Below are 12,146 nucleotides of genomic sequence, written 5' to 3' on the forward strand. Positions count from 1 at the left end.
CCTCCATGGACTCGCCCCGGCCGGCCCTCCCCGCTGGGCTCTCCTCCCCATGTTCCCGTCCCAGAGGGCGCAGGAGCCATCTCCTCTGCAGCCCCTCCTCCCGTCTCTGGCTCCAGAGCTTTCTCCTGCCCGGCCTCTGGCTCTGATTCTCCCCGCACCCTGCTGCCTGGTGCCTGGTGCTGGGTCTGGCCTGGAGGCGAGGAGCCATGCGGAACAGCTGGCTCCTCGAGGCAGACGAAGGATGGATAAGACACAGGGCTCTGATCGGCCCTGACCTTTCCGGATAGTTAAATATTTAACTGCTGTCAAGTCCAGGTTTATATTTTAATTGGGGCAGCTCAGCGGGACTAGGAGGCGTCTCCAGGGGGCAGCGGGGTGACCCACTTAGTCAAAGCGGGAACGTACACTTAAAGGGACAGGCCCCCGACTGCATGAAACCTTCCCAGCCACTTCCACGGGGTCTCTCGGCCGAGGAGCTGTCACTGCTCTGCTCAGAAACGGAGCCTTGATCCATTGCAGTTCATGAGCCGGAAAAGGGTGGGAGATTCTGGAGCATTCAGGCTCCTCGCTGAACCCCAGCTTTCTGGGCCGCGCCATCGGCTCTGAAAACAGATCTGTCCCCATCTGCATCTCTGTTCCCAGCCACACATGAGAACATGAAAACAGCCATCCTGGGTCAGACCAATGGTCCATCCAGCCCAGGATCCTGTCTGCAGACAGTGGCCAGGGCCAGGTGCCCCAGAGGGAATGAACAGAGCAGGACAATTATCTAGTGATCCATCCCCTGTTGTCCACTCCCAGCTTCTGGCAGTCAGAGGCTAGGGACACCTGGAGCATGGGGCTGCATCCCTGCCCATTGCATCCCTGCCCCATAGCCGTTAATGGACCTGTCCTCCAGGAACTTATCTAGTTCCTTTTAGAACCCCGTTATACTTTTGGCCTTCACAACATCCTCTGCCAAGGAGTTCCACTGGTTGACTGTGCGTTGTGTGAAGAAATACATCCTTCTGTTTGTTTTAAACCTGCTGCCTATTCATTTCATTGGGTGACCCCTGGGTCTTGTGTTATGTGAAGGAGTAAATAACACTATGACTCTCAGCAAAAGCGTTCGTACCTGCACTTGTATGGCACCCATCACTGTGGTGCCTGGGCGCACTGGACGTGGTTTACATTAAAGGCCGGGGATCTAACCGTGAAATTCACCCCTGTGCAGAGTGGCTGGTATCCCTTGGGGTGCGGGGATTACTGGGGTGCGTAGCCCTTCTGCCAGCCCACTGGCATGAGAGACACTTTGCCAGCGGGTTTCACGGATGGACGTTTGTGGACAGCAAAGGACCGTTCAGATTCAGGGATCTCAGTTCCATTCCTGGCTCTGGACGGTGAGTTCTCCAGCGGGCACGAGTAGGGGAGCTGCCGTCCACCACCTTGGCTGCAGCATAAGTCCGTCCATCTGTCTGTGCGAGTCCCCACCCCCACGCCATGGCCAACTGATCCTGCAGTAATTAAAGCCCAGTTCTCTGGCACTCCCCCCCGTGCCTGCCTGCCCACCCAGCGCCCTCCACCACCAAATCGACTGCTCACCAGGGCAATCTGCAGCTCTGCCTCCCCGCCCCCGCCTGCCTGGCATGCTCGGCCCTGCCACTTCATTACAATGGATTTTATAGTAAAGACATCAGATTGAAGGAAGGACTCGCCGGCCAGGCAGTGGCTATAACTTATTGGATTTCCTGGCCGCAATTACATGGGCCGAGCAGCCCTTCTATTTACCTGCGTAGACAACTCCATTTATTTCTATTGACATGTTGATGCTGCTAATGCCGTTGGTGGACAGATTCAATGCGGTCTCCTGTCTGTCATCTGGGGGAAAGGAAAGACCAATATGAGAAACGAGACAGGCCTGCCTGGGAAACACAGCTAGTGGGATGGACCCCCACCCGCTCCAGCCAGCTGGCTGACCCCGTTTGCCTCTCTGGGTTAGCAACTGGGAAGTTTTCCTCCCCGGTTTTGTTGGGGCAGAGGGTGGGATCTCGCAGGGCCTGGCTGGAGGAGTAACTCCCATCACTCCCCATGGCTGCCTCGTCTGTTGGAAGGGAGAGTCTTGTAACGCCCTGGGGCACAAAATCATGTGGTGCCGCCTTGCACGATAACGTCCTGGTGTCACCAGGCAACATCGATAGGGTTTGTGACATCCCATGAGCAGCGCCAGTGGGACACAAGATCTGGTCACCACAGCCCGCCCCTATCCATCCATCTTTACCTCTCCACTTTTCATACGTACTCCTCTCGCTGTCCATCGATACAAACTCATCTATCTGCCTGTCCATCCAGCTATAGGTACCCCTCTGTCTACATCCCTAGGCATTCATTGGTATGTCCTCCCTACCTCCTCCTCTATACGTACCCGGATCCATCCATCCCTCCACCCATCAGTCCATCCATCCATCCCTCTGTCCATCCATCCATCAGTTCATCCATCCATCCATCCCCACATGCCCCCATCCATCCATCCCCACATGCCCCCTTAGATCCATCCATCCAACTACAGGCACCCCTCTGCCTCCCCCCCAGCCATTCATTGGTATGTTCTCCTCATCTATATGTACCCTCATCCATCCTTGGCTATAGGTACCCCTCTGTCTATCTATCTGCCTTTCCCAGACCCAAAGAAGAGCTCTATGTAGCCCAAAAGTTTCTGTTTCACCAACAGAAGTTGGTCCAGTAAAAGATACACCTCCCGCACCTTGTCTCTCTGTCTTTCTCCATCTGTTCATAAGCCCTGTCTAGCTCGCTGTCTCTGCACCACCCATACCCCTCTATGCAACATACATACTGTGCCTCTCTGTCCATCTGTCCACCCACATGTATACCTCTCGTTCTGGATCAGACATTCCCCTCTCTCGAATCCAAAGGGGGGTTGGATTGTGCCCACCACCATGATGCCAGATCACAATGCCAGGAACATGGGTGACCCCCCATCCTGCCCTGTCCCCGTTCGCAGGTTCTCATTAACCCCTGGGACGGGGAGGGGGGAGAGGGGTGCGCCAGCAGCGGTCCCCACCCCAGGGCAGTTGTGCTATGGCTGGTGCCTGCGGCAACGTTACACATGAACTCCATGAAAACGCGGCTCGTTTCCCCGCCCAGATGGCCAGGAGAGCCGAGCGGGGAGGTCAGACACCCCAAGGCTGAGCAGTGTGGGTGTGACTAGATGATTGGGCTCTGACTGGATCTGTCCCACGCGACATACATGGAGGGATCCTGCTGGGAAACCTGCTGTCCCTTAACACCATGCAGGGCTGCTGGTCAATACTGACTCAGAGGAGAGAATCGCCCACGTGACCTGGGTCCCCCTCCGACAGTGAGCAGCCCCAGTCCCACTTAGTGCCAGACTCTGGAGCACGTCACGGCCCACGATGGTGCAGCTGTGCAGCAAGTGACAACCTGCCAGCCAGTGAGGCTGCGATGCCTGCTCCTGCCCACTCCTGCCCCTCTGTCCATCCTGCCCCCACCCCCCGTCCATCCTGCCCCTCTGTCCATCCTGCCCCCACTCCTGCCCACTCCTGCCCCTCTGTCCATCCTGCCCCCACCCCCGTCCATCCTGCCCCTCTGTCCATCCTGCCCCCACCCCCCGTCCATCCTGCCCCTCTGTCCATCCTGCCCCCACCCCCTGCCTGCCCCTGCCCCTCTGTCCATCCTGCCCCCACCCCTACCTGCCCCTGCCCCTCTGTCCATCCTGCCCCCACCCCCGTCCATCCTGCCCCTCTGTCCATCCTGCCCCCACCCCCCGTCCATCCTGCCTCTCTGTCCATCCTGCCCCCACCCCCCGTCCATCCTGCCCCTGTCCATCCTGCCCCCACCCCTGCCCACTCCTGCCCCTCTGTCCATCCTGCCCCCACCCCTGCCCGCCCCTGCCCCTCTGTCCAACCTGCCCCCACCCCCTGTCCATCCTGCCCCTGCTCCTGCCCACTCCTGCCCCTCTGTCCATCCTGCCCCCACCCCCCGTCCATCCTGCCCCCACTCCTGCCCCTGCCCCCCCCCGCACGGGACCTCGGCTGCTGAGCTTGATGTTCATGGGGAACTGCGAGGCCATGGCCAGGAGGTTCTGCTGCAGGGCGTGTTGCATCAGCCGCTGCTGCTCCTCCGCCATCAGCGCCATCTTCTTCTCGGGCGGCTCCCCTGCCTCCAGCTTCTCCCGCAGCTGCTCGAGCGCGGCCGCCTGGGACGCGGCGGCCGCCTGGGCAGCGGCTATGTGGTGCCCTGCCAGGCTGACGGGGATGGCGATCCGGCTGGGCACCGCCGCCGACAGGATTCCGTCTTCTGGAACCACAGGGAGGGGGAAGGGGCTCAGGGGTTGGCAGCCGGGCCACAGGGCCAGAGGGCGCTGGGCAGGATGGCCCCTGTGGCGCTGGGTCTGGAGAGACTCTGGGAGTGCAAAGAGCAGTTCCTGTGCCCCACTGCATGACGAGGAGCAGAGCAGCTCTCTGAGCTACTGACCCTCCCAACCGCTGCCGCCCGCCACACCAAAGCCCCACGATGGGGAAGCTCCTCAGGGCTGGAGGCAAAGCAGCACCTTAGTCCGGACGCTTCCTCAAAGCAGCTGGGCTGGAAAGCCGGGCTGGGGGTCCCCCAGCGCAGGGACACAGCAGCTGGGCCTATGGGCGGTGACGCTCATGTGCCCAGGGACTGCAGCGGTGTCGCTGGGAGGGCATTTCCCCTCTCGGGTGCTCAGCAGGGGCTTGGCTATGGAGCAGAACTGCCTCCAGGAAGCTGCCCGGGGCGTATCTCCCCCCAAGAATTGCCTGCGGCTGCAGCCGAAGGGAGGCACCTTGGCCTCTTCCAGCCTCCTCCATGTGGCTCTCCCTCGGGTCCCCATGTTCTGGGGTGTCCAGCAGCGAGTTCTCCACAGCTGTGATGGGTCAAGTTCCCTCCAGGGGCAGTTCCCGCGGCTGGATCCCCACGATCCACCCACTAGCCAGCTTGCGTGCAGCCCAAGGCACAGAACCCTGCACCTCCTGCCCCCAGGGCCAGAGGAGAGCCCCCACTAGCTGCTGGCAGGATGCTGCAAACAGGCCCGATCCTGTCCCCCATCTCCCCGTCGCTATAGGGCTACCACTCCCCGCCCCACCCACCTTTCTTAATGGCGTGCGCTTGGCTCATCTGGTTGCAGCTGTGGGTGGAGATGGCGAGGGCTGGCACGGGGATCTTCGGGGAGGCCAGCATGGCAGGGGTGCCCACGGGGGAGTAGCTGAAAAGTGCCGTCCCAAAGCTCTGCCTCCGTCCCTCTCGCCGGTTGCTGTCGATGGCGGCCTGGAGCTCACCCGGGGAGCTGAGGGCTTGTCTCTCACATTCGTAGGGGTACAGGTATTTCATGTATCTGGAAGGGGTGGGGGCGAGGGGGACACAGAGGGTGACGAGCCCCTGGCTGTGACTGGTGGCATATTCTACCCCCACCCGTCGGCTGAGACAGGACCCCGGACTGGTTAATGACCCCGCGTGGTTCAGAGCAACGCTCCCATACAAGGACAACAGCTCCCAGCCTCACACACCCTGTGCTCAGCTACGCAAGGTCCCTAGGCGCTGACTCCGCGCTCCACCCCCACCCGCCAAGCGCCTCTCACCTGCCTGCAGCCCCTTGGACAACTCCTCCCCCCTTCCCAGCACCTTCCGCCCACAGCGCGGCGGCATACAGGAAGCTGCGGGAGGGAGGGGAGGAGTGGGAACAGGGTGCACTCAGGGGAGGAGGTGAGGCAGGGGCGAGAAGAGGCAGGGTGGGGGCTGGGACTTGGGGGAAGGGGTGGAGTAGGGGCGGGGCCTGGAGCAAAGTGGGGGTCGAGCACCCCTCGGCTAGAGGGGAAGTCGGCGTCTATGGCAAGGCCTGTCCGGTGTTACTATTAATGATTGGGTTGCACTGTTGCCTAGGCAGTTCATTCAGCATTGAGGCCCCACAGTGCCAGGTGCTGCACAGACACGTGCAAACCCACAAGGGGCAGAGTTAAGGTTAGGTGGGCAACTTTAACCCTGGCTTTTACTGACTTTTGAGCAATTCCCTTGACAGCCTTGATGTTCTCTGAGCCACCCCTGGTCCTTCAGGTCCAAAATTGGCGGCCTCTACTACCTGAGCTAAGGGAGAGTTCCTGCGGTGAGCAGAGGAAGGGCCTTCAGCGTCTCTGTGGACAGCCACCAGAGGGCAACATCGCACACTCCCAGGCCAATATCCGTCATAACGACCACACCATCATCACTACTGCACCCGGCCAAACCTCCTGCAGGAAGCAGGAGCCACTGGGCTGGCGCTGGGAGTGGGGCTGAGCATGGGAATGATCCAGTTGCCACCAGAGAGGGGTGGGCCCCCCTCTCCAAAGCCTGCTCCTCCCAATCTGGTTCACCCCTTCTCATAACCCCCGCTTACCCACCCTCTGGACCCTGCCCTTTGGCACCCCCAGCCCAGCTCTCTCCCGCCCCCCTGAAAGGCAGCGGTGGCTCACTGCGTGCGGAGTGTGAACGCCGCGCTGGTGATGGACGTGGGGAGGTTGAGGCCTTTGGTGATCTCCCGCCAGATCTTCTTGTTGATCACTTCGACCAGGCCGCCCTTCTCGGTCACCAGCCGGTACAGCACGTACAGGTCCAGCACCTGCTTTGCCATGATGGGGATTCGGTTCACCGGAGTCCCTTCAAGAGACAGAGACACACAGAGAGAGAGAGAAAGGATGCAAGTGAAAGAGAGAACACGTGTGCACTGGAGAGCATGAGGGGATGTGTGTGCTCACGTGTGTGCCAGGCAGAAAGATTGCAAAAGAGAGAGAGAGAAAGGGGGGCTGTCTGACATACACCATCGCCCCCCTGCTTGGCTGCTTCCCGGGAAAGACCTCACAGGTGCAGTCAGTTTCACGCTGCTGGGTGGAGCTGGGCAGAACCAGGGGACGTTTCCCCTCACCTCACCCCCAGCACCCGGCAAGACCCTGTCTAGGGGGCAGCGAGTCCCTGCTGGCTCTGCCGGCTCGAGAGTGGATTAGTGCTCGCTGGGCCGGCTGGTTCTGTAACATGGACGTACGTGGAGTTAGGAATGGGACAGATCAGCTCACCACACCCTGGCTCTGCAGCAGCTGTCCCTGCTCCCCGGGCTGGACTGGAATCAGTGCCCCCCGGAGGTGAAAAGCTTTAGAAGCAAAGTCCCCGTGCAGGGCGGCTCTGGGCATTTTGTTGCCCCAAGCACGGCAGGCAGGCTGCCTTTGGCGGCTTGCCTGTGGAGGGTCCGCGGGACCAGCAGTGAGCCTGCGGGAGGTCCGTCGAAGCCGTGGGACCAGCGGACCCTCCGCAGGCAAGCCACCAAAGGCAGCCTGCCTGCCGCCCTCGAGGCAACCAGCAGAGCGCCCCCCGTGGCTTGCTGCCCCAAGCACGTGCTTGGTGTGCTGGTGCCTGGAGCCGCCCCGTCCCTGTGGGTGCTCCCCCTCCAACGAAGCAGAAGGCGTTAGCTCATTCCCAGCCCCCTGGGCCATGCCCCCTGCCCTGGGGGGGCAGCCTGTATGGTTAATTGCACGGCTGCTGGCTCAGGCAGGGTGCCCAAGGGGACGAACCTGAAATATCACCAAAGAATCAGAAGCGAAGTCATGGGAGCAAACCCTAAAAAGGCTCGAATGAAAAAAAGTGACTTTGCTTGGCCGCTGGAGCTGCCAGGAACCCCACGTCCCAGCAACAGCCCCCAGCACAGGGCATGAGAACAGCACCAGGCTGAGGGCCAGAAACTTGGCCAGAGCCCGAGAGCCTCCTCCACTTTGGCAGCTGTGGAGCAGATTGCAGCCACCACCTGGTTCAATGCTGCCCTAGGCCTGCGGCCACACAGAGCACAGCATGCCAGGGCCATGCTGAATCCCACAGCGATGGCAGCGACGGCGCTCACCTCCTCCTGCTCCAGTTCTCAGCCGTGTGCAGGGTCTATGAGACACAGTGGAGCAGTTCTGGCTCTGACCTGTAGAGGGCAACGGTGCACATGCAAGGTGTGGAGAACTCAGAGGCATTAAGTCAGCGCAAGGTGTGGCAATGCATGATGGGACCTGTAGTCTTTAGGGATCCCACAGTGAGCACCAGGGGCTGCATTTGGGTGTCGACGAACTTCCTCCTGTGGCTCTTGGGCTTTGCACTAGCCACGACTCGAGTGCACACGGTAAATGGGGCAGTCTCAAAGCACACAGCTGCGGAGGCTGCAGTTCCACTGTGGCAGGTCCTGGGGACTCAGGCTTCGCTCGCGGGGGGTGGGGGCGGTGCTAGCAGGACCCCCGGGCTAGAAGAGCTGCATTATGTCCCCTTGGGGGGTGCCTCTCCTTACCCAGAGCAGCTCCGGGCTCTGGGGCCGAGCGCATCAGCTCATTCTCCTGATCCAGATGGGTTTGATCCAGGGCTTCTGCTTGGCCCAGACAGACCAAAGACAAAGATGGGAGCTGGGCTGTCCTTTTCCCAGGACACTGGGGATTGTACCGGGGGCTCAGGCCCTGCCGCATGGCTAGTGAGAGATTCCTGGATCTGACCCAGGAGTGGGACACCAGCAACGCTTCACATCAGGCTGGAAGCTGCTGGAGGATCACTGCCACAGGCAGCACGAGTGACTCGCTAGGGCCTCTTTGCCAAGTGCCCTCCAGGTCCCACACAGCCGGGCTCCTTCTACCCACCTCGAGGACTGAGCCAAGCACCCCGGGAGGCTATGAGGGAGGGACCCGGCCCTTGGAAAGCAACTGGCATTGTGGTGACGGGCAGCGGAGGCTTCAGGTGTCCCTAGGCACCAGCTGAGTCCCTAGGCAGCCCGGGAATGAGCCAGCCCAGCTGCCCCTGGGCTCAGCGGTGACACTCAGGGATGCAGGGCTGGAGACGAGGCGGCAGCTGGCTGCGTGGGGACAGCAGGTCACAGCTGCAGAGCAGCGTGGGCGTGGGAGCAAACAAAGGGTTTAGGATCGCGAGGGTGGGGTTCAAAACCTCAGTCTCCTCCTGACACCGAGGAGTCTACACAGCTCACCACGCCGGGCTCTGACTCAGGGCTGAGTCAAGCCCCTCTCCTGTCCACACACAGATCAGTCTGACTCGGGTCAGCGCAGCCAGGTCCTACGGCCCTGCCAGGGGAGGGGCAGAGCCTGAGTCCCGCCCGCTGGGACAGTCCAAGACCTGTCACTTTGCAGGGTGGACACAGCTCAAGATGAGACCCAGCTCAGGCGGTCTATGCAGTGCAGACCGGCCGTGTTAGCACGGGGGAGCCCCGGCAGCGCTGAGCCCCCATTTACGCTGCAGTGTAGACGTACCGTGCGTGTCTCGCTCTAACCACTCAACCACACACCCTCCCCACGACAGGCCGAGCACCCAGGAGCCCCGACTCCCAGTGCCTGCTGGTGCTAACGGGCACATGGCTCTGGCACAGAACGTCTGCTCCCTGCCAGGCCCCTCTCAGCTTCTACACTGAAATCAATCCCAATAACCCTGATGCATCGACAGCGGCTCCTGCAGAGCCCAGGGCTAATTACTGTCCTCCCCCCGGGGCGCCCTGCAGCCCCACACGGGTCCTGGCGAGATCCTAGCCCCACGGCATGGCACAGGCGGGATTTACCCACCCCGCTGCAGACGGGACAGTCTGACTGCTCTCCACCCCCGCAGCAGGGAACACAGGGCCCCCTGCCCCTCCCTTCCCTCCGCCCCAAGGGGACGCCCCAGACTTTCAGAGCAGCCGCTCCTGCTTGCCCAGACCAGCTCCCAGCTGGAGGGCTCCCTTGAGGGCCTCCTCCCTGAGCCAGGGGCTCTGGGGCCTGACCCGCCCTCATTAACCTGGGCTTTGCCTTTCCAGCTTTATGGGGCAGCCTGGATTTACGGCCAGAGCCCTCAATAGGCAGTGAGAATTACAGCAGCTCTGGTGGGTAGGGCAGGGGGAACTGACCCAGAGCCCCAGGGGCCCTGTCATCACCTGGCCCTTTGCTCACCCGCCCCAGACCCCAGCAGGGGCTGGAGGGGTGGCTGGCATGAGCTCCTGAAAATAATGCACCTGAGGGATGTGGGGAGCCCCTGGCTGGGGGAAGGGACTGAAATCCCCATCCTCTAAGAGTCTGGGGGAGGGGTCCCTGGGGTTCTCCTCTTTCTACCCCCCCAGAAGCCCTCCAGCATGTTCTGGATTTCCCCCCAGGAGAACTGGGAGCTTCTCTCTCCCACTGGCCTGGGGTGCGAGTGGTCAGTAGGGTCACTGCAAAGGGAGGTGAGACCTCCCTCCGCCCCCCAGGTGCGGCGCTCCTGGTCCCTGCTGCTCCTAACTCTTGATCCCCCGTGGTCGCAGTCAGCTGGGATTCGCTGTCAGGCTGGGGCTGGGGGTGGAGGTTTGGTTGTGCCCCCATGATCAGAAAGCTCCAGAGCTAAGGAGTGCGCCCCGGTCTACATCAGTACCCCAATTCCCCCCAACTCGCTGTGCCACGAACCCAGGGTCGGCTCCAAAGCTGAAGCAAGACCCAGGAATTCACATGGGGCTAAACTCCCCAGAGGGCCTGGACGGTGGGAAATATCACCTTGGTCATGAGCGTCCCCCATCCCCAGGATCACAGCCCTCTCTGCCTGGCCCCTGGATTGGCTCGCTCCGTCCAGACTGCAGCATCGGAGACGCAGTCACCCAGAGCATGGGCTGGCAGCTACCGAGGACAGTAACCGCCGCTGCCAGATGCCCGCAGAGCAGCACGCCTCCTGGCTTTCTTCCATGGCTGGCAGCCAGGACTCCTGGGTTCTACCCCTCACTGCGCCTGTGTGTGCGAAGGTGAGATGGGAACACACACCTCACGGAGGCAGTGCCCTCGGAAAATGTTTACGTGTCCGAGAGGGGTCTGTGGGTTTGACAGTCTCCAACCGGGGCTAGCTCCAGATGCTTCAGCAGAACATGGGAAATCCCTGTAAAGTGCCTGTAGCACCTGAGGAAATTCCTTCCTGACCTCAGTTACCGGGGATCTAGCTGGGCCCTGGAACATGGGGATTCCTGGCTCCTGTAGCCTTATTCGCTCTAGTAATTATTTCCTTACTAACCTAACTGCAGAGGTGGCTCTTATTAAAGAGACATCTAATCCCCTTATTGAATCTTACTGTTTGTCTCCATAATATCATGAGGCAGTGAGTTCCACAGGCCGACTTGATATTGTTTGTAAAAGTCCTTCTCCCCATCACTGACAGTTCTTGCTGCTTTCCAGTAGATACTACCTCCAGATGTCACTGGTAGGAAGGAAATCCCCCCGCTCATGTTCTTATCAAAGCCCTGAAAACATCCCTTTCTCCAGCCAGCGTCATGTCTCTCTGATCTTCCACCGGTTGATGGCCAGCAGGACACTCTGCAGATGCTTTCCTACAGATGGCCAGAGAGCTGCGCCGTGGAGCATAGGCTCAATGCCAACAGACCATGGACCAGCAGTTCCCACCTCTTTGACCTGTGGCAGGGAGGAGCTGTAGGGCGCTGACGATGGTATCTGACCCTTGCTGTGCTGCTGCGGGTTCCCTGCTATCCCTGACACATGCGCTCCTCCCCACGGCCCTGGCACGGGGGGCAGAGGGTAAGTCCTGCTCTGGACCAGCGGCCCTGGAGAGCCAGGCCCTGCATGGGCCCGGAGAGGGACCAATGAAACCAGCACAGCCGAGGGGCTGGGGAAGCAGATGCCCCAATGCAGTGTCACGCAGGAACGCAGGATCACACACTGTATCCAGACATGCAGCGAGAGCCGTGCACCCCCCCGTCGCAGTGCAGGGCTCGGGCTGCCGACCGACACGCCTGCCCACCTGCAGCGACGGCCCCCGGCTTCCGCTGACGCGACGCTTTGCAAGTTGCACTTTGCAAACTCCACGCCGGCCGCTTTGTGTGCGGCGATGCAGCCGGCAGGGAAGGGTCCCAGATTTATTCCCTTGCTGTCTTTGGGGCAGGCCGCGGTGCGGATCGAAGAACCATCCATTCTGCTCGCCGAGATGTCACAGACGCGCTCGCCACCTCAAACGAAACCGTCACTCCCGGCAGCTCTCCAGGCCCTAATTTATGGCCCCGGGATTGGCTTGGCTTCTTCTCAGACGCCTGAAAAATGAGCTCCCTTTCTTCCTTTGCTGCCACCATTGAACTCCAGTGTCTGGGGGACGGCAAGAGGCTTTTGTTCCTTCTCCCCGTC

General features: G+C 60.9%; 1 protein-coding gene across 1 annotated transcript in view; it reads right to left on the minus strand.

Annotated features, from left to right (window-relative positions):
* Nucleotides 1-1,242: 1,242 nt before the first annotated feature.
* Nucleotides 1,243-12,146, minus strand: part of ARID3C (AT-rich interaction domain 3C) — a 128,431-nt gene continuing 117,527 nt past the window's right edge. Inside the window, exons 4-9 of the mRNA XM_050943266.1 lie at nt 6,483-6,666; nt 5,127-5,371; nt 4,045-4,314; nt 3,268-3,270; nt 1,768-1,857; nt 1,243-1,493 (exon numbers count right to left, since the gene is read on the minus strand). Of these exons, the coding sequence (XP_050799223.1) occupies nt 1,243-1,493; nt 1,768-1,857; nt 3,268-3,270; nt 4,045-4,314; nt 5,127-5,371; nt 6,483-6,666 (1,043 nt within the window). The remainder of the gene's footprint in view (nt 1,494-1,767; nt 1,858-3,267; nt 3,271-4,044; nt 4,315-5,126; nt 5,372-6,482; nt 6,667-12,146) is intronic.

This window comes from Gopherus flavomarginatus, chromosome 3 (assembly GCF_025201925.1).
Source record: "Gopherus flavomarginatus isolate rGopFla2 chromosome 3, rGopFla2.mat.asm, whole genome shotgun sequence".
Classification (NCBI taxonomy): domain Eukaryota; kingdom Metazoa; phylum Chordata; order Testudines; family Testudinidae; genus Gopherus; species Gopherus flavomarginatus.